Source organism: Semicossyphus pulcher, unplaced genomic scaffold (genome assembly GCF_022749685.1).
Source record: "Semicossyphus pulcher isolate SPU_LCO1_2020_fin unplaced genomic scaffold, fSemPul1.0.p SCAF_6, whole genome shotgun sequence".
NCBI lineage: Eukaryota > Metazoa > Chordata > Actinopteri > Labriformes > Labridae > Semicossyphus > Semicossyphus pulcher.
Window position 1 is genome coordinate 22,256,492 of NW_027211737.1, and position 21,794 is coordinate 22,278,285.

At 43.7% G+C, this 21,794-nt stretch overlaps 1 protein-coding gene across 1 annotated transcript in view; it reads right to left on the bottom strand.

The window, feature by feature from the left end:
- bmp1a (bone morphogenetic protein 1a) overlaps nucleotides 1–21,794 on the bottom strand; it is a 30,548-nt gene that overhangs the window by 8,581 nt on the left and 173 nt on the right. The window contains exons 2-8 of the mRNA XM_069682898.1: nucleotides 13,758–13,871; nucleotides 10,234–10,359; nucleotides 9,512–9,629; nucleotides 7,875–8,053; nucleotides 6,790–6,895; nucleotides 1,775–1,899; nucleotides 73–188 (exon numbers count right to left, since the gene is read on the bottom strand). Coding sequence (XP_069538999.1) covers nucleotides 73–188; nucleotides 1,775–1,899; nucleotides 6,790–6,895; nucleotides 7,875–8,053; nucleotides 9,512–9,629; nucleotides 10,234–10,359; nucleotides 13,758–13,871 — 884 coding nt within the window. The remainder of the gene's footprint in view (nucleotides 1–72; nucleotides 189–1,774; nucleotides 1,900–6,789; nucleotides 6,896–7,874; nucleotides 8,054–9,511; nucleotides 9,630–10,233; nucleotides 10,360–13,757; nucleotides 13,872–21,794) is intronic.

Consider the following 21,794-nt stretch of genomic DNA (forward strand, 5'->3'; position numbering starts at 1 on the left):
ATTGCTGATGCTCAGGTATATTAGAAGAAACACACAACATGTCAGCGTCTGGTGTTTTCCACGTGCTCATACCTTTTCCCCGGGTGTGACTGATATCCTCCAGATGCAGTGCATGTACGCCGAGTATCCATTTGGAAAGCCAGGAGAGGAGAAGTTCCCGCTGCTGTCCTGCAGACTGTCCCCACATCCTGTGCACAGAAACACACAGACCCGCACGTGAGGCCTGAGCCGTGAGCATGATGCGCTGCCAATTAGTCTCTGCCTGAAAACACCTAAGCCACTAACTCCGCTAGAGCCATCAGCTCTGAAGTAAATCCCCTGAAACCTCGCTGCACAGACAGATGCTGGAATTATAACACCGAATGTGAAGTAAAGGGCAGCGCTTTTATGTTCAAAGGCACATCTGCTGATAAAATTCACCCACAACCCCGCACCTCACCCCTCCTCTCCCCCCACCTACTCCAGATGATGATCACACAAAGGAATAGATAGAATAGAGAGTGTGAGCATCCTCTGAAAATAAACCTGGCCCACTATAAATAGCCCGGCCCTCTGGAGGATGTGATGCATTATGTACGTGTTGCCAGTGAAAAAAAACAGCCTTAGTTTGACTGGCAAAAACTAAGTGTGCGAGTGTGCGAGGACTGAATCCAAACACAAACCGAGCCTCGTGGAGCGACAGAGAGAGGCTGATGCCAAGTGGGGGAAAGATGTGTTTAATTAAGACGGAGAGGAAACGATAAAGAGCAGACTGTATCTTCACTTGTCCATCTAGAGAACTGTGCATGAATTCATTATTAGCTCTGTGTTATCTTTACCTTGGGCTGCTTTTAGCAGGAGTAAGGAAAACATCTCCCTCGACTGTTTGCGTTCGCGCCTCCCCCGAGGTTTGTGTGTGAGCAATAAAACGAGGAGCTCTGAGCTCAGAGTTGTGTGTGATAATGCTTCGTAGAGGTTTGCCAATTATTAAACCTTTAACAAGCACTCACAGAGCAGGGATGACAAACACGACCAGGAATGCAAGCATGAATGGGAGATCTCTAGGGATTCTTCTTTTCCACAAGAGCATGTGGAGTCTCACTACCTCATCCCCCACAACGTGACTCACATCATCCAGTCAGATTCTTACTCACGAGACGGGATCGGAAGTTTTAACCTTAAATGAATCTTCACCAAAACGTCTCTGTTTAAACCGCACCGGCTGGTCCAGCTCTGATGACCATCGCCATGACAGCTCGGTGTGTCCTGACCTGACTTACAATTAAACTGTCTGACATCAAATCTATTCAGCAGAGGTCTGTGCTCAATGTACATCTGTTAATGCAATCAATTCTGTTTACTTCCACAGCATTAAATGTCCTGTCTCCTCTCTGGAAGCACAAACAAAGTGAGGGTTTCGGAGAGGCTTATGTAACTCTCCTTAGTGTATCATCTCACAGTTTACATTGTACAGGCTGTGATGTTTGGACATGAGCGTTGTTCCCAACAATCCTTTTCGTCATTGTCTACTTGATCCCAGCTGTTCTTTGGGTCAAACTGGGAAACAGTGATGACAAACTTCCTGTCCCTGGGCAGTGTTTACACTCCTCCCAGCTCAAGATTCTCGGACGTTGTAGCCAAGAAACCGCACCACATCAAGAGTGGCTGCGTGGCTATTTCCACCCAGTGTGAGCACTATCAGGACTCTCTCTCTCTCTCAGGGCTCTATTGCACACGCATGCAAAAATAGACAGGAAAAACCCACAGCAGGCAGGATCTGTCATTTTAGTCTTACTGGAGCATTTGTAGAGTTTGCGTGCCTGTGCGATATCCCCTTTGCTCAGTCGGGTTCTCTGGCCGATGGGTGGTCGCACTCCGTTCACATCGTAGCGTGGCAGGATGGTGTCCAGGAAGATGCCTCTGTGAGTCAGAAAGAGAGACTTGTGTTGATGTGGCCCAGAAAAGCAGGAAGCATTCACACACACGTTTAAAAAATTAACACATGCCGCACAACATGTTTGGTCAAAGGCTAAGAGACATTAATCAGTGCGAATTTTATCACCATCATAAGTTTTAATCAACCGCTTCTAACACAATAGCTGTTTTTTTTTTCACAAATTGAACAGAAAAAAGGGGCTTGGAGAGCAAATTGTTTGTGCTACATTGGATGAGCTAATAAAAAACATCTGAATCTGGTAAATCAGACCACTGATTTGCATTTTCTTCCATAAAAGGTTTAAATACACGGGCGGTTACTGTTGCAAACCCCACATCTAATGAAATCTGCTGATGTTTCTTCCTGCTAAAACATGCAAAGTGAAAGCTTTTAATGAGATGCGGCAGCAGTTAAAGCAGACAGCATGAGGGACTCTATCGCTGCAGATCTCTGCGTTCACCTCACTGCACCACTCGCACACGCCTGACCATCATGGGGTTTAGAGCCTTCAGCTGCTCTGCCCTCCACCTCTGGCACTCCCTCCCACCAGACATCTGTATCACTGACTCTCTCTCAGTTTTCAAATCGCATCTCAAAACACATCTTTTTAAACTTTCCTCACACTAAAATGTACATTTTATACGTTTAAAATTTAATTTTATTAATTTATTATTGCATTGCTTTTAGTTTTCAACTCTGCCTTGTAAGGTGACCTTGAGTGTTTTGAAAGACGCCTATAAATAAAATGTATTATTATTATTATTATTATATGTATTAATGAATATTCAAAAACTCAAGTTACGTCATTTAAAATTGAAAAAATGTATAACCTGAACGTTAACTGCCCCTTGATCCTCCGCATCCCATCAACACACACAAATGTAAGAGTGTGTGGACGTGTCTGCATGTGGTTCTGATGTAATCTGCTTTCATTTTATGTCATAATAAAAAAAAATTTAAAAATCACTGATGTTTACTTTGTGATTCTTCCAATCTTCTCATCTCAGGCTAAATTGCAACAGATGTGGCAGTTGCGGTCGGTTATCACAGTCCTGCCTTGAGGTCAGAGGTCACACGGTCCATTTCTGAAGTGAATGCTGACATCATTCTTCTCACACACACGTCTGCCTCACAGATGGACCAAAACGAGGAGCTTAAACTCTTATCCAGAGTTACTGAGCGATCATAATAAACTGCATGAGCTTTAAAAGGCATGAAAGTGAACAACAGCCACGTGCTGTTTGAAGTCTGAGATGAAAACTATAAAAACATTCAGGTGAAGCTTCGACGTCGCTTTAAAAAGACAGAACAAAGCAGAGAGACTCTTTTTCACACTGCTGTCTCACTTGACACTTTGCTAGTTTATCATCTCCATTTTCCTCTAAGTATTGGCGAGCAACGGCCTGGCTCCGTGGCCGTTCCCATGGTGACATGCCTATCAACGCCAGGCATGTGCAAACAGAGCAGCCTGAGCTAACAGTTTACACTCAGCCTGCCTGTCTGTCTGTCTGTCTGTGGGCTTCCAGGAGCCCGTATGCTGGCTGTGGGTGAAAAACGTCACTGCAGCCGGTGTCAGTGCAGACAAAGGGCACACTGGCAGGTCTCTATTTGAGTTGGCACCGCTCCATGCACCAGCACTGAAAAATATCTCTGGAGCAGAGGTGGGGGGCGTGCAGAGCTGTGGGTCGGGTAACACGCCCGAGACAAAAAGCAAAGGGGATCAGGCCTGCTTGTCCCCAGGAGACACAGCAAAACATCAAGACAAGCCATGAAATCTTCCGAACAACACCCGCGGCAAAGGCCCTGGCTTCCCACGGTGATTTACTGTACAAACACCGAGCAAACAGCCCGGCTAATAATGGGGTAACAAAGACAGACACTGGCACAGGTATCAGCCAATCAGGGCTCCAGGAAAAAAAGAGAGTGGTTGGACTGACTTGTGAAAAGCTAACAGGAGCCCCTTGTCTGCTTATACAGCTCTGTGAAACATTCCCCAGCAGCGGCAGCCGTTCCTCCCTCATGTCTAAACAGTCTTATTGATCAACACGGTTCCACGAATTGGAAGAGAGAGCAACAGAGTCAGAGCTGAAGTGAAAACAGGACAGGGAGGAGGACAGCTTACCCAACGTAAACATACTTTAAGGCAGGCCAGCTCGATTGTGCAGCAAGCTAGCGTGCGTGCCCATAAATTTAAAGGATCAGGATGTCTAAATCTTGACCTGAGATTGAAATCTACTAAATGGATGTGCTTTATTTCAGCGCTGAGCCAACTGAAATCCAATATGAGATAAGCTCGTCCTCTAAAACACCTCTCTTTTTTAGCAAATACAAACAACAATTTATCAGTTGCAGAGGACTTTGTTCAGCTCACCAAAAGGATGTTTCAATTCATACCAGAGGTTATCGTATACCTTTCTGTGTCCTATCTTTAATATTTTCATTTACAATACACAGGGCAGCATTTCAGCTTAATACTGTGTGAGGTGCATTTCTGACCTACAGTTTGGATGCACAGGGCCCAGACAGGCATTTCTGTACATTGGCCTACACCCAGCTGCAGCCTCCCGTTAGACAAAGATTCCCTCTCTGCTTCCCAGAATCCGTTTGCCGCAGGAGCACGGCAGTTGATTTGGGAAGAGGCCCATACACTGAGTGAGTCGCGCGGGGCATGGGAAAGCTGATGGAGGGGAAAGGGGAAAAATACATACAGCTGACGAGTCAGAACAACGGGACAGCTAACAGCTGGTTCTCATATCAGAGTGAGGTAGTAATGAGTCAGGACTCTTTGACGTGCTGTGCCCATGGATCACATTACACCCTCTCTGGATTTGTGGCTGTCAAAACTATTCATGCTGTAGGTAGAAAGCTGCACAGTTGAAGTGACTGCTCCTGCAGTTGTCCCACTTTGTTCATCAATGCATTAGAGGCAAGGGTCAAAATGCATACACAAAGCGGAGGTCACATCCTGCACATGGCAGCTGAAGGTAACCACAGTATTTATACAACTCTATGTGTAGTTCAAAATAATTAATGTACACGGACAGGTTGTCAAAAAGCCACTTTGCAGCGAGCGTAGCGAAGCTTTTGATAAAACAGTGATGACTCAGGAGCTAAATCTGAATCAACTTCTCCCAAGAGGTCTATTTTGGCTTTGCAGTCACCCAGCTGGTAAATAACACTTCAGATTAAACGCAGCCTAAGATGACAAGAGTAAAGAGCCCAGACTGACAGTGTTCGTCATGGGGATTCTTCTAGTACGATCCTTCCTCCGACGCCCCTGTGAAGTTCTGCATGACAGCACAACATCTGGAAGGGCTTCCTGTGGCATCCAACAGGGAGCACTGAATGAGGTCAGCTGGCGACAAAATTATGTGCCATTATAAGTATGACACATTCACAGCTCCGCTTTTACAAACACAAGTCCCTCTGTGCAGCATGTTTCCACTGTCTAACATCTCAATACCAAATTTGGCTACACACAGGTCTCAACGGTTCAGCCATTTTTGTCTATTTATTTATCTACTGTCCAAAGTCTAAGATACACAAATTTAAAGTCACATGAATCTATTTACAGAGCCCGCGAGCATCAGATGTTTCCACTAGTCCATTCCTTACCATATGTAGGAGATTATAAGTGTTTGACCTAAATTGTGCTTCAGAAGGTATTTATTATAACACCTGAGTGCTGAAGGTGTTATGAAGGCTTCGCAGCAGAGTCCCTGCAGCGGCCTCGGGTGAGCATCACGCTACCAATCATCAAAGCCGCTTCAAAAGGGCCATTAGGAGCATAATGAGGCGGTTCATAGTTTCAGGCACAACTTTTACAAGAAGCTTCACACAGCCCTTGAAAGAGGTGTGCAGAAATTGTGCCATGACGAAGTAGGGCTACTGTAGCTGGGCCAGCTCAGCAGTATGAGCAGGACTGGTGCTGCTTTACTGGAGCTGCTGCTTCTGCAAGAGCAGCAGGAACCGAGGAGAGGAGCCTTAATTTGAACAGGCTGTGGGAAGGAGCTGGCACTTTCACTATGGCTGCAAAGAGTTGGCTTTTACTCTAAAAAAATCTACACAAATCAATGCAAGGTTGTGAGAAATGCTTGGTTTTAATAATTTTGACAAAATGCTTTGAGGTTGTGTTGGTTGTAAAGTGTAAAAGATGTTGTTCTGGATATAATCAGAGGGGAATTGGACTCGTCAGATTTGTTGCTACAAGTTATTTCATGCAGGCGTATTATTTTTTGACTTTCTTAATTCCCAATACAGCAATACGCATTTTACTCCAAATATCCAAATATTACATAAATCATACTTGTGCTCTCCAGTCTCATAAAGCCCCATAAAATGTGAGCAAAACCTTTCAGCCAACAGAAACCGAGACAAGAGGAGGCGAGCTGTTCAGAAAAGTAGCGTTTGTAGGAGCTTTATTGTAAATACCCACTAGAGACCCACCTTTTCCCAATGCAACCACTTCTTCCTCTTTGTACTTAAACTCTGATAGTGAGAAAACAATCCAGACATCCAAGACAGACATTCAAGGAACAGTAAGCCTTTTCTGTCTTTGTGTCCTCAGGCTACATGTTAGTCTTCTAGTGATTTATTATTGAGGGGAATTAAGTGTTTCATTCTTTCTTCTCAAGCGTTTGGAATCGTGCCACATTACTCAGCAGCTGCCCAAAGACACAGACCTGGTGCATTACAGATCAATGTAGTCATAAAATGATGAAAAAAAACTCATCTATAAGCAGAAATGGAAAACACGATGATGGGTTAAAAGGTTGCAGCAGAGAGGGAAACACTTGATCACACTCGGCCTGACTTGATCTAAAACTACTTCTTATGTCTGGAGTGCATGAAGTGGAACTTGGCTTGGCTCCTACCTGGAGAATGTATTCCTGGCATAGTGCATGATACTGTCAAAGTCATAGACTTCTCCCAAAGAGTCCACCTCCCCCGGCTCCATCTTCAGAAAGTTATACTCCTGCCCTGTGAGCGGAAACGGGGAGAAGAACAGTTGGAACATGAAGCTGAGTCATACTGTGCAACCTTATGTATGTATGTCAGAGGTGAATACAGCTGTACTCTGTCTGAATCACACAATGAGGCTACAGATACAAGTAAGCCACCTGCGTTAGTGTCAGACAAAGGTGGGGATTTTTTATTTCTTAAAAGGTATAATAAAGATTTTCATTTAAATAAATGTCTGTTAAGTTACTACCTATTGTAAAATGAGGTAACACAACGGTGATTGAGCTTATGGCCCACTGATGAAAGCCTTTGCATTTGCAGTATATAGTATTATTATGGACTGGGTGTCTGTGGCGACTTTCGCGGAAAAAAATACAGTGACGCCATCACCCAGCAGTGGTTGGTCTGCTAGAGAGGATAGGCAGAGCTAAGCGGCTTCTTTTCCGGTCTGTGCAAGTGTAGCAAGTAAACCGTCATCTACTATGGCTGAACGAACACAGAAAAGATAGATGACTACAGATACAACTTCAAGTGAAAATCCAAAGAAAAAGAAACAAATTCGTCGCTCAGATGAAGGCAAACAGTCTAAAAAAGAAAGCGACTGTCAGCGAGGAAAATCAAGAGTTACAACCAGAGCCAACCGTGGACGTCACACATGCGACACTGTCTGGATATCTGGGAAGTGCGCTCCCACAATTACTGTTTCTCGCTATAGGTGCCGCCAAAGAGAACGAAAATTCGATCTTCGAGATTACAACTTTCAATTTTTTAAATTTTTTTAAAGTTTTTAAATTTGGCATTTGGCCTGGATACTGACAATGCCATGATTATATGCGGTTTACCACTTTTAAAAACACCTGGTTTCAAAGAAATCTGCAGGCTGAGGATGAGCGGAAACTCCTCTTGTGTGTTTATCTGCACCATTCTGTGTGACTTTTATTATTTTGTCTCTTACTACATCTTTCCAACATTATTGCTGAGAGACCTGCGCTCCTACCTGGCTGAATGTTGTCCCTGATAATGCTGACGTGCTCGTCTCGGTCGGGCCGCGTGTGTTCGTGCCAGAATCCGATCACATGACCCAACTCGTGCACCACAATGCCGAACTTGTCACAGTTCTTCCCGATGGATATGGCCTGGGGGCCTCCTCCACGACGACCCACATAGGAGCAGCACCTGTGAATCAGAAACCAGACGCACACATAGAGAAGTAGTGTTAACAAAGTCAAAATATAGTCACTGGACTTCATGTTTTACTAAATGAGAAAAAAAATCACTAACAAGCGAGTGGAAACTGCAGCGGGAGGCCAGAAAAAGTCAGATTTCCCAGGGGAGAAGAAGAAAGAATGTGTCTCTGGCTCTATAATGTCTGCTAGCCTATATTTCATCCTGCTCTGCGCATATATAATGGCTCTTGTAATGAGAACGACATTATCTTAACAGCCTCTAGTCTGTTTTACAGGACAGCTAAACGAGGCGACCCGTCATCCACACATACAGCAGTGACATTCATTCATCCGCCTGCCAATGCGAATGCTGAGAGTGACGGTGGAAGCTGGCTGGCTGCAGCGCTCCATCTCAGCGTGACATGAAAGGTTCAGTGTGGGAGTCTGGAGGACGGGCACACACATCGCTGCCCTGTGGGCCAGACAGCCGCTCTCTAATTACTGTGAGCCCAGCCAGGCTCTCCTGAGACACGCCTTGAACTTTGCACAGGACAGATGGGGGCCTGCTGAATATGCAGCGGAGTCAAGCATTCCCACTGCTAACCGCTGCCGCCTGCGTGGATAATGTCATCCCTGTTTCTCCAGAGGCCGGCTAAAAATGGCTATCAACAGTTGGCTGGAAAAAAAACATTAAGTTTCATGAGCTGCATCCGCTCTCTGTTAAGCTGTTTGTTTTGAATGATGCATATCAGTAGGAGAGGTACATTGTGTGTAATGACATAATGGTTCCAGCTTGTGGTCTAAATCTGTGTGAGGTTAAAACATGGGAACATTTCAGGATTGTGCGTCCCCTGAGAACCTCTCTAATACTGCTGCTAAAAGCTCTGACCTCATTTTACAACAACCTGAAATTAAAAGGTTGGGCTGGTTTGAGCTCCGAACAGCAGAAAGTGCTTTTATCTAAAAATATTTTATCATAAAATAAATAAAGCTCTCAACGTCCAAGCAGATTGTCAATTGTCGCTTAGCAACAACAAGAGCCACAACCAGAGCTTCCCCTGAGTGTCTGCTCAAGAAGAAATGCTGAGTGGACACTGAGACTAACTCCAGTGGATTGTTAAAAAAAAACACAGGGTTATGGAGAGGCTGAGGAAGTCTCGCCCTTGGGTGCAATCCTGTACATCAAGCATGACACAAGCTCTCAGTGACTGATGAAGAGTGATGATGAGGCACAGAGGACATTCCTGTCCACTGAATGTCTGTCTCTCTCAGGGTCTGCGGGGGGCTGAAATAACAGCTCACACAGAGGCCGCGAACAGAGAGGACGAACAATGGTGAAAGGCTGCCGAGCAGGAAGCGAGGACCAGAACTTAGGCGCTAAATAATTAGCTGGAGATAACGAAGGCTCAACAGAGGCCGGCCATTGTTCAGTTCCTTCATGTGGGAGCTGAAAACCCCACTGACTTACCCACATGGTCGGTAGGTGAAGACAATATAGCTCTCCTCCTGCGTCCTCTCAATAAAGGTCACACAGGTGTGCTTCTCCCAGTGCCGCATGGCTTGGCGGAATATCGCCCGCTGGCTGCCTGAATGGGATGAGAGAGCGGGTGAGATCAGTGGAGCTGACGAAAACGCACACACACACACACACACACACACACACACAGCGCTTTATAGAAAAGGAGAGACGAATAGAGAGCAGACGGCTTTAACTCTGGACTGGTAGGAAGGCATAATGAGATGTTTACCATCATCATTCAGACATAATTGAAGATTCAAGTTTCGTAATCTTTTATTTGTTATATAGAACTTTACTTTGCTTTAGAGCAATTACCCACAAAAACTCCCATCATATAAACGGTCTTTTAAGTCAACGTGACTCGATGACATTTTACAGCACAGCATTTCTCTATTTCCTGTTTCATTTTGAGGAATTAGAAATCAGTTTCAGTTATTCATAACGCTTCATCACTATTTTTTCTGCAGCAACTTCCACTTTCAAAGGGTCAAATGTTGCGTTACAGAAGACAGACGTGTTGTTTTGTTGACATTATGAACACAACCATAATTTTAAGAGTTACTGACCTTTAAATGGGTATAAATGTTAAATTTGGATTATTTATGATACATGAATCACATCCCAACCGACTCCTTCTCACTGGTAGGATCAGTGAACGATGTGTAACTTACCACTGAAGTTTCCGCTGATGACATAGGGAATGACACCTTCAGGCCAAACACGTTCGGGTCTGGAGGTGGCGGCTCTTTTCCTGCGCCGTGAACCCTGCCTGTTCTGGATACTCTGATTGGTCGATCCTGAAGTTTTCAAATCAAGACAACAAAAACAGATTCAGTTAATTTCTGTGTCTGACGCAGCAGCAGCGGCAAACACCACTCTCATAATGAGCGTATACGCTTCACACTTGGAAAGTTCTTCAGAGCACAAAAGAGACTTTTTATCCTGAGACTAAAAAACTTTATGCAGAAATTCTTAATTATTGTTCCTCATTCAGGAAATTACATTTACTCCCTTAAAGAGACATTTGTTCAAATAACAATGTTTGTCCTGTTCTGTACAAAGGGATTTTACTGAAGCTGATTTCTTTCTTCTTTCAAATTAATTTCACCATTTAAATGTCACTCAAACACACATTAATGCAGAGTAACCATGGAGACTAAGCTCCCACCTAAACCTGGTGATTATAATAAGACACATCCATATTTGAAGCACACAATCAGCCTACTGTACTCCATAATGCTGCAGAACAGGCATTACTTATATCGAGGCAATTATAACCGCTGTTTGAACTCCGTCAGATATAATCCCATTTTACAGAAAATGTTTGAACAGTTGTGGGAAAAATTGTGCATCCCAGATATAAATATGTTTTTGTTTGTGTTCAGTTGATTCGTCGAATGATGCCGCTTTGTAGCAGAAGAATAGAAACGCTTCATCCAGTGAAATTATAACTTTGGTTTAACTCTTATTATAAGTTTTCCATGAGGTCAATAAATCAGAGCCTGTAGTGTCACATTAATCTGTTCTTGTTTCCATGAAGTTTATATCTCAAACAAACATCTAGATTTCCATCCCTAACTATCTAATAAAGGATTTCATCACATCAGCAAAGGAAAGTGATGCCTCAGCATGTTATTTCCTGCAGCAACATCCCCTTTTAGCAGAGAATATGGTGAAGTACACAGAGACACCATTAACTTGAAATATAAACCACAGCCAGGAATAACGTTGTAAACATTAAAGACTCTCTGACCTTTAAAGGAAATAAATGTTTGACTTTTGATGATGACCGCTACATTACATCATCCTTTCCTGAAAAGTCGACTCTTTCCACTTAAACGGTGGTAAGTAAATATTTGTCAGGGAGAAAACAGACAGATGAGCGAGACTGAAAAATACGGAAAGGTTGAAATTCAGTTCATACAGCGTAAATGTGTTATAAAATGTACATTTATGTAAAAAGAAATTCTTCTGTTGTACCCTTTGATTGTTACTGTAGTTTGTTTTTCATTTGACCCAATAAAAAGGATCAAGATTGGCAACTGCAGGTTCTTTCCACATAAAGACTCAGCAGCTGATTTCACTCAGTTTGAAGGAGCTCATGTAAATAAATCACTTTAATGAAAACCTGCAGAAACCTGCAGCACACTGATGCCAAATCCTAAAAAAACTTATTAAATGATTCATTTAGCATTTATAAAAAAAACCTATTAACTTGTATACCTCTATCGTTTGCCAAGTTTTATATTATAGCTGAAGAAACTTTAGGGTTTAGATCTACCGGCGCCTCAATTGTGTATAGAGAAGTGAAAAACTCAGGAGGTCAAAACTCTGGCAACACCTGCAGCATAAAGAACATCTTTATTGTGAAACATCACCTGAGTGACCCTGATGAAGGCCACAAGCCAAAACATGCTGGTTTCACAATAAAGTCGTTCTTTATCCTATAAGTACCACAGCAAGAACAAAAACAAGTACATCTGGTTTCGGTACATCGTGCACAGGGGCTTTTGTTCCATAACAACCCTACATGCCCTCATCGCATTTAAACCTAAATTTGATTAAGATGCGAGGGCCACGGTTCGGAGTTTGTTTTAATTAGCTGGGACAATGTGTTCTGTTGAAATTCAGCCTGCGGGAGAACTAAATCTTAGCAGCCTGCAGAGATCAATTAGCACGTACACACTTATGCATGTGTTGAGGAAAAGCCTGATAACAGCCAAATCTCCTCGGCTTACTGATAAGAAAGAGTGCTGGGGAGACAAAACTTGTGGAAGATGTGTTAATTACAATAACATGATTCAATCTACAACCTTAATTCTTAATGGGAAGGAAATCGCTCTTAGGGTTAAAGGTTTTATTAATACTATTGTTGTGTTATTTAACTTAAAGGGCCAGTTCGCCGATTTTCAGCCTCAGTCCTATCATGCTTTCATGGGGAGCTAATGCCCTTATGGTAAATAAAAAACCTGCAATTTGGCTCTGTGCCTTTGGAGGACGCTATCCGCTTCTCCAACGGGCCCTGGGAAACCTCCGCCAGACTACGTAAAACACGTCATCTGGCAGAGGCCAGGGAGCTCACTAAACTACACTTCCTCAATCTAGGACGCCTGCCTCCGATGTCGTGTCTCGTTCAAAATCGTCAAGTTTGAAATGTAGACTGCAGACCTGAAGATTTACTGGTATATTCTCGTATTTTGGATTCTGTACCGCTCTGAGCCGTTGCCGGCAGTGAAACTGTAGTATTTCGCTCCAGCGTCTCTCACTGGGCCGTTCCTTTCAGAGGGAGGGGCGCAATGCACGCTGGGTGTTGTAGGAATGTAGATTGTGTAAAACCACGAGCTGTTTGTACAACTTTCTCCACAGCTGTGGCGCCAATTTCAAATACTATTGTTTCTATCGATTACAGAGAACACCAGCTTTGACTAACAGGGGCGAACTGCTCCTTTAATGTCCCGGCTCTTAGATTAATGCAGGGCGGACAACGGATCGAAGCAGGTGCAGAGATACGACCGCTCTACAGTATCCCTTCCACAACACGACAATTAGATGTGCAGTGAATAAGCAGCTCAAGTGGACAAATTGATATTTAGAGATGAGTGTACACACAGTCTGAAGCCTTTAGTCTCCTCTTAAGTCCCTGCCAAAGAGGTCACTATTTAGTCTGAAATGAATCTTCTGCAGTGGATAATTTAAGAGCAGTTGAAATGTATTTTTAATCCTCTGAATCTTTCTTTACCTCAGCATGCTCATTAACTCTGGGGGAAAAAAAGCAAACTGAAACCATTCAAGCACAGACAGCTACATGCACGTTCATGTTGGATCACGCTCACCTGTACTTTATAGGATTGTGAAGACTATCGGTTTCTGTTGACTCACAGCTGTTGCTCAAGTACTGCTTTTCATTATAAGAATGTTTTACCTGAGAAAGCCCGGCAATTACTGTCAAACATGGTGATACAGGTGTAGCAACGTGCAGCGATGCCATTACAATTGTAAAGATTTAAAAGGAGCTCGTGAGAAACACAAAGTTGCTATTTGACAGGTGCTGACTCTCCGCTGGAGAGGATATGAGAGGTTTGACAGAGATACAGTAAGAGAGTGAAGTGTCCTTAACTTTAGAAAACCAAACACTTTCAGTGACCTAATGAGGAATTTTCTCCTCTTGTTGTGATCTTTAAAGCGGTGGTGTTACCTGTGTCTGTGTGATTAACAGTGTAGACAGTCCTCTGAGCCAAATCTATGATTCGGTCTACTTTAAACATTCGCAGGTCCTCCTCATCCAGGGCAATGTCTCCCAGAAAGGCAGCTGAAAGACACAAACAGAGACGGTACATGTCAGACGACTGCAAAGAAACTGCACAATATGGAGCATCAGTGTGAGCTGCCCTGGTGCCTCGAGCGTTTCCTGCCGCTCAGACTGAGTAAGGCTGCATGGAGGCCCAGTCAAAGCACTTGTGGAAGGCCTAGAGCTCACACACACACACACACACACACACACACACACACCAACAAATATATGCTTCTTTTTTACTGTGAGAAAGTCGTAAAGAAGTTATGAAATAGCTGTGAGGATCACAGGACAGCTGCCTTTTCTGGACTGAAATTAAAGGAGGGAATGTAAGCAACATATTGCACGTGGCTCACGATGCTGTGTGCACCGAAGAGAGATTGCGAACTCAAAAACCTGCCTGCTGATGTGATTAATTAAACCATGTTTAATCCAGATGTTCCCACACTACAAGATTCACACTGCGCGCTCTGGCGCCTGTAGTTAATGAGAAGGATCATATATGATACATTGAGACACTGACACTGCCTCCATGGAGTAATATGGGGCACCTTGAACAAGTAATAGCTCTTTAATGAGGCCAAGGAGAGGGAAAAATAACCAAACAGTCCCACTTTATGGGAATGTGCTTTATGGGATTCCTTACTAAATGCCCCATTTCTGTGGAGGATAGACGAGGGGTCCTCTCACTTTTACAGGCTTTTAACACCAGCACGTCTCAAGAATTTATGACCCGGTTTGTATGCAGAAGAGGGTGGGAGAGGGAAGGTAAGGAGGGGGGTATTGGAGGAAGCAGAGGGGGGAGAGAGGGTTAAAGGGCTGGTACTGTAATCCCTGTCTGAACAGGAGATGACAACAAGAGGGGACGGGAAGAAGAGAGGAGGAGGGCACATCCCCTCTGCCCAAACAGCGGCTCTGAGAAGGGAAGGCAGATGTGGAGCAGAGAGAAAATGAGAGCCTTCTGGATGTGTGTTTGGAGGTTAGTGTGGTGGAGGGGAGACAGACCCAGAGGGGAAGGAAGCGGGGGAACCACTAAACGCTTGAATTAATGGCAATGATTTACAGTGGTTAAATATTTCTATCTCTATTGTGTCACCCTGATACAAGCTGTGTGTAGATCAACTTTTATTTACTTTTGAGGCAACGCATAGCTTTTGTTCCCCTTTAGCGTGCGACCAAAACATCCAAAGCAGATCTCTTTTATCTACAGCACTGCTATAAAGTTTGACAGAGGTCTGAGACTACAGAAAAATGGATACAAAGCACAATAGAAACAAAGAAAAAAAACACTTGGCACGCATGCATCCCTATTCACCAGAAGAGTATTATTAAAACAATCTGGAGTCAGCCTTGGTATACACAGGCCTGTCTTCCACCCTTCAGGTCATTGAGGTTGCGCAGCAGAACGACTGTGTTTGGGATTAAAGGCTAATGGCAGCAATAAGAAAAAGGTGTAGATCACTGATGGCAAGACAGGGCACGCACAGAGGACAGGTTTAAATTCCAGAGGTCAGAGGGATCCTCTAATTTGTGCTCGCAAAACACACTAATTCCCTCCGACTAAATCCCCGAGACACAAAGCAGAGCACTCACAATCAGCACTCACACTGACAGCCTTTGCCAAAAGCACCGCTGATAAGGGGAAGCTTCCAGATGTCGCGCAGTATAGGACGGATGGGCGGACTACAGAAGGACATTTTTCTCTTTTATCTTCACTTTTTTTATGATCGATTCTCAGAACTGGCGCAAAGCTGGAAAGAACAGGCACTCCTTGAAACAATTAAATCCAAGTTGCTGTCATATACAGAGCGTAAGCACTGAGAAAAAGTGTTCAAAACAATTCTATGAAACTCTTTTTCACTCTATACTGACAGAGGAAAATTAAGCAACAATTGGCGGGCGTTTCTTTTCACATGTAGTGTCAATTTGCAGATATTAGCAGCTTTATGTGCAGACTGTGAGCAAATAACGAGGTGCAGGGTTTCTCCCACCCCCATGAGGTTCACAGAGGGCTGCGCTCTCTGCCCAAATCTGCACCGCTGTGCTGAAGGCTGGCCGGTTAATCCGCAGTGTCATTGTTCTCAGACAACAGTGGAGATTGAAGTGAGCAAATGCACGGCCCGGCGGCATTAAGACTCATTTCCCCCGGGCACAGCAGTCGTCCTGGAGACGCTGCTGCAGGTTTATGGAAAGACTCGCAGGGATTGTGAATTAATCCCCTTGTCTCCTGGCTTTAATTATCCACAGACACACGGTTTTAGGGAATCTTTTGTGCACAACTCTGGGCCGGGATTGAGGACAGGCTATGGAGAAAGGTGATAAACTCATCTAGATCCAGAGCGCTGTGCTGATATGACAGAGAGAGACTCGTGTGTTGTACTGTAGATTAAAAAACCAGTGAATGCGGCAGATGGCAAGTGATCATTACAGTCCAGTGCTGCATCTTGTTCCAAACATTATTCATTACCTAAATTACAACAGCTGCAGCACGGTTATATCATAGCAGGGTTTATAATTGTTTATCTAGCTCACGCTTCCCCTTTTAAACCAGAGAAAACAAAAAGAGGGGGTTAAAGATGGAGTGCGAATGTATGTGTATTTAAAACACAAACTAATGAGATTAAAAAATGAAAACGTGACGGAGAGTTTTGATGAAATGTTGGATTGAAAATGTCCAGACACCCCCTTCATTGAATGTTTTTCAGTTAATCTAAACCATCATAATCCTCCTCATCTCAGTCTGCCCCCATCAATCAGCCTATCCAGTCAGATTACACATGAGATCTCAATCAAATTAATCCCATTGATTCGTGTAATGCCCTATCCTCGACCTCTGCGGTGTCAAATACTCCAGGACTATTCCCATAAATCTCCTTCCGTGGATACCAGACCACGACATCTGCCACTGAAACCTGCACAAACATCAATACTAAGCCTACACAGACACTAACACCGGCCTATATTTAGACGGCCAGGTCCACAGCGAGGCCTCGGTTTACTCCTCGCTGTGCTTATAGAGACGTTTAGACAAGCTTTCCCTATACAAGACCTAATGATGAGGGATGAGAAAGCCCGGCCAATATGTAAGCCTGGGATGCATCACAATACCCTGGCACCGCCTTTCACAGCCTGTGTTTGGAAACAAACGCTGCATTTAAATTCCAATGGAGGCCAATAGTGTATTGCATTAAGGTGATTACCATTTGATGACAGTGTAAGTATCACTTTTCAGGTTTCATTCTGCAGCTGGCCTTCATGCTGGCTAGTGAATCATTGTCCCTCCGAACACTGAGCGTTTAAATCCTTCAGAAAAAAAAGCAGCAAAGCTCGTTCAACATGACAAACTGAGGAGAAAATGAAATGCATAATCCAGGCTGAGGAATGATGAATTATATTATGCAGGACTCTTGTGTAAATATGCTACCTCTGTCCTTTGTGAAAACAACACCAGCTGTTATTTCTTCAGCAAATGCTTACCTTGACATTTCCTAACGCTGCAATTTGAGTCCGAAGCAGCAGAGGGAAAAGAAACTCGGCGTATCTGCTCATTTCAGAAAGTTAACTGAGGTATAATTAGAGGAGAGATTCTGGTGAAGTCTCAAGCTACAGACGGAGATTTGAGTAATTATTTCTCAATAAAAGCCTGAAGTCTCATCAAGACATCGAGCTACTGTCACCACAGCTTCAATCTTATTGACAAAACGAGAGCCAGATGCAAAGGGCACACAGCGAGATGCTGCCTCCCCTTTAACATTTCACACTCCATCAAGCCCATTAGCAGATTGGATTTCCCAGCTCATCTGTGCCACTGATTACTGATATACCCTACTGCCAGTCGAACCCCCTGTAATGACTCATCAGCCCGCCAGCCATTTGTCTTTTTTAATGTCAACGATACGCAGCATTTGAGCTCATTACATGGATAAATAATTCATCGCCTTACCGCAGGGATTTTCACCTTTGACAAAACTAATTTTGACCCTTCAGACGTCTTTATTTGACAAACACATCCAGTCAGACGTTAGAGGAGAGCAGGTTTTCTCAGGACAGACGCCAGAAGCAAGTTTAAACAGGTTTGTGGATGAACTAAATCGGGAAGATATCTTCAAACCTCAACACTTTCCATAAATAATAGTCATCTGTGGCTGAAGAAAACAGCTCAAGTATCCACTACAGGTGGAGAAACAGAAAAACACTTCTTCCAGATAAACAGAAACGCAGCTCTGAAGAATTCTTTAGAAGAAACAACCCGTAAATAATGAAGACGTGGCTGTTAAACTGCTCATTATTGTAGGCTAATTGGGCCTTCTTTGAGCCATTTAAATGAGCTCTCCCAAAGCATTTGCTGTTACTTAGACTCTGCACCCAGACTTTGAATTAATGCAATGCAAGATTAGTTATTACTTAGCTCTGACGACAAACGTATTGCTCCAACTAGGGCAGCGAGATCAGGCCATAGATCGGCTCCCTAATCACCTGAACCCTGCGGAGAGAGAAGTGGCGGGGGGCCTGTAATGTAAGAAAAACACCCAGTGTGGGCTCGCCTATACAGCCTGCATTCCATGATAAAAGAAAAGCAGCTGCTTAAGTGTTGCTTAAAAGCCCAATCATGAAGTTCAACAGAGAGACCCATCACATTAGCCGGAGCAGGACTAAGGGATGGAGATGGGTGTTTTCAGCTGCCATCTTTAAAGACTCAAATGAACAAAGATACAAGTAAAACCTCATAGTTTAGTAAGAGGAGGCAGTTAGGACAAAGCCACAGTGCACAAAACCCACCAGCCTGGGTCGAATTAAAAAATGCATGTTGATGTTTTTTAGCAGGGGATTGTTTTACATCTTAACATCATATAATAAATCTCTCATGCTACGAATGTGGCTGTCTGGTGTTTAAACCTAATGTAGTCTGCCACACAGGCTTTTCAGAGGCTCTTAACAGAAAGTGAGTGACACTTCAGAGAATAAACAACACAGTTGTGAGAAAATAGAAGCTCTGAAACATTGTTATCCAAAGTACCCAGCTGCTGTAATTTAAATGACCAAATCACAGTCAAAGCCTGCGTAGTACCTTCATTTTGTCTCGCCTTTAGAGGCCTTAATGTTTGGGTTTCTTTTGTTAAAAAGCATTCTTTCCTTTTCTGTGAACTCTGTCTGTGAAGGTGCTGTAAAAATAAAGTTATTGTTAGTGGCAAGAGGCATGACATAACTCTCTGACTGCCAATAATTCTTCAGAGGCAGCAATCAGATCATTGTTGATAACCTACTGAGCTCCCTCGTGAATGCCTGCTCTCTCCTCATCTGGGCTGGTGTGGCACAGAGAGTCTGGCCTGCCCAGGCGTGCTTTCCCCTGGCACGAGGTGAATGACCTACAGTCTGTGTGAAGAGCCAGCCAGAGGAAAGGAGAGGAGAGCCGGGAGCCCGGAGAGACGGGAAAACCACTTGCGTAAGAGTGTACAAGAGAAGAAGAGGGTTTTCAAGTTGACCTGTCTGCAGCGGAGGCCACAGCAGCACAAAAACATATGTATCCACAGCTCGGAAATACACGCACAGACAACGCTGTCCCAGGACTCTTCATACATTCACATCAAATCAGCCACTGCTCTCATGATTATTATTTAAGCAGAGCAGACAATGAACCCGAAACGTTCTCATCCATTTTTCATTTTAAAATGAGTGGATCTAATCTCAGCGTGCTGTTAGAGGCTTAAATGACTTCCTGGGACGCTGCCAAGTTTGGAGTTCTGCAAACTCAGGAATTTTCCACTGGTTAACTTCCTAAATAGATGGCATTACTTCAGTGTTATTGCACTGCTCGCTTCAATCAATGCACATTTCGATCATGTCTGGTGTAGTGATGAGTTATTTAATCCTTTGAAGATGGGAACATTTTTTAGGGATTGTTTTGGCTTAACCAGGGAGGAGTGGTACAGATGCATGGTGGCGAGAAATTAAGAAGTTATTGAGTGTGTTTTAAATGAAATGAGGAAATCAGCGTTGTTTGGTCAATGAGACAACTGGCCGCTTATCTCTAAACAGTTAAGTATCAAAAACTGTCTTGTTTTGGAGTCATTACAAAACCCCTGACATTTACAAGAAGTTTAAAGAAAGGACAAGCACACAGAGGACAAGCCCTAAATGCATTCTTGCATCAGAAACTTCAGTCGACCATAACCGTTTTTTCTGGGCGGAAGCAGCATGACATAAAAATGTTGAGCTGGAGGCCAAAGAAAGCGATAGACTCAGAGCGATGACGTGTTTAAAAAAATAAGAGCGAATCAACCTCACAGGAATCATCAAGCCCATACTAGTCAAAGAAACGAGATGACAGTGGTAAAAGATTTAGTCTGTGGTGTGCTGAAACTGAGTGAGGAGGAGGAGGAGGAGGAGCAGGGAGTAAAAAGGGAGAGCTGAGAGATCTTGGACACTTTGCTGCTTGGTAGGAAGGAGAAAAGCAGGTGGGTGTTGGACGAGCTGCAGACTGGGAGGGTTAGCAGAGTGGGAGTTTGTACTTGTGACCGTCTCCCAACCACCTGTCTGCAGACGTGCCCAGAGGAAACCATAAACAAAGCCGCCCTCCATGCAAATGACGGTTTTAAAACTTTATTACAAATAACGAAAGCATCCTCACAAAAACACCAAACATGAATGACCCAAGCGCGAGTGTTTCCTGACGTCACGTTATCAACGAGTTCTGGGAAATAAAGTCACAGAATCCCTTCATACATAAACAGAGTATCATTGACCCTCTGTTAGTTTACCTCTGTGTCTGAACATCTCGTCCATGTCAAGTAAATCCACACAACTGATGCCAAACAATATGCGATGACCACTTGAATGACTCAAACAAAACAGGAAGCAACATCTTCAGCAGCTCTTACATGGGACTCGCTTCATCTGCAGCCTGACCTTTGTGGTGTTTATGTTTAACCACAACAACCCTAAAGCACCAGCGACACTTTTACTTGTCTTCCTCAGGGGAAAGATGAAGAAAACAGATAGTAGCGGAGAGCCCGGAGGATTGATCTGTGTTTTATTCTCAGCCGCCACATCAGAAATTGTCACACGCCAAATCAGTAAGTACTTCCAGGACTTTAGAGGTCATTTTGACTGAAGCCAACTCTCTGTATCTGTAACCTGAATACTTTCACCAGATGGAAAACACAATCTGTTCAAACTCCCCCAAAGGGATTTGGCAAGACAGTGAGTTCACAGTACACGCACACACAAACAGACACAAAAAAAAAAAGATTACAATGACAAGTCGACAGATACGCTTCTGCCAAATAATTGAGAATATGCAGACTTATTTAAACCCTGAGCCACTAGCCAGCAGAATGATGTGTGCATAATTTCTGAGCTCCACTGTACTCTGCTCTCTCCCCTCCTCCACTTTGTTTTAGTGGCCGTGTGAACAGCCGGTGGAAAAAAAGACTATTTGTGCAGTGACAAACACCAAGCAGAAAGGGAGCAGAAGTCTTCAAAATCAAAGTGTATATTTCCTTTGTTTGACGAACAGCTCAGGCTTATGAATAACACACAGCAGGCAGGAGCTACATGGTCACATTTTAGAGAATAAAAGTGGATTTCCTGCAAACAGCAGGCTGTAACTTTTCAACAAGCACTTGAGCCAAAACTTTTCAAGTCTCGACAAATGTATTCAGAGACTCATCCTTTCTATTTTCAGTCTTACAATCCTTGCAGCCACTCTCCGGGCTGGGTTATCCTAGGCGACTCAAGTGTGTGCTTCAAATGTTTCAAACTGCAGAAACTATGTCACTTAGTACAAAACAAATGCACATAATGTTCCCTAAAGCCTTTTAAAAACTACATCCAGTGCTGTCATCCCTCTGAAAGCGTCTCTCCGGCCGATCTGTGCAAGCTCCACAAACAGATTCGTGGCATGTTTCTACCTCCTCATAAAAGGTAAATCACACAGCGTAG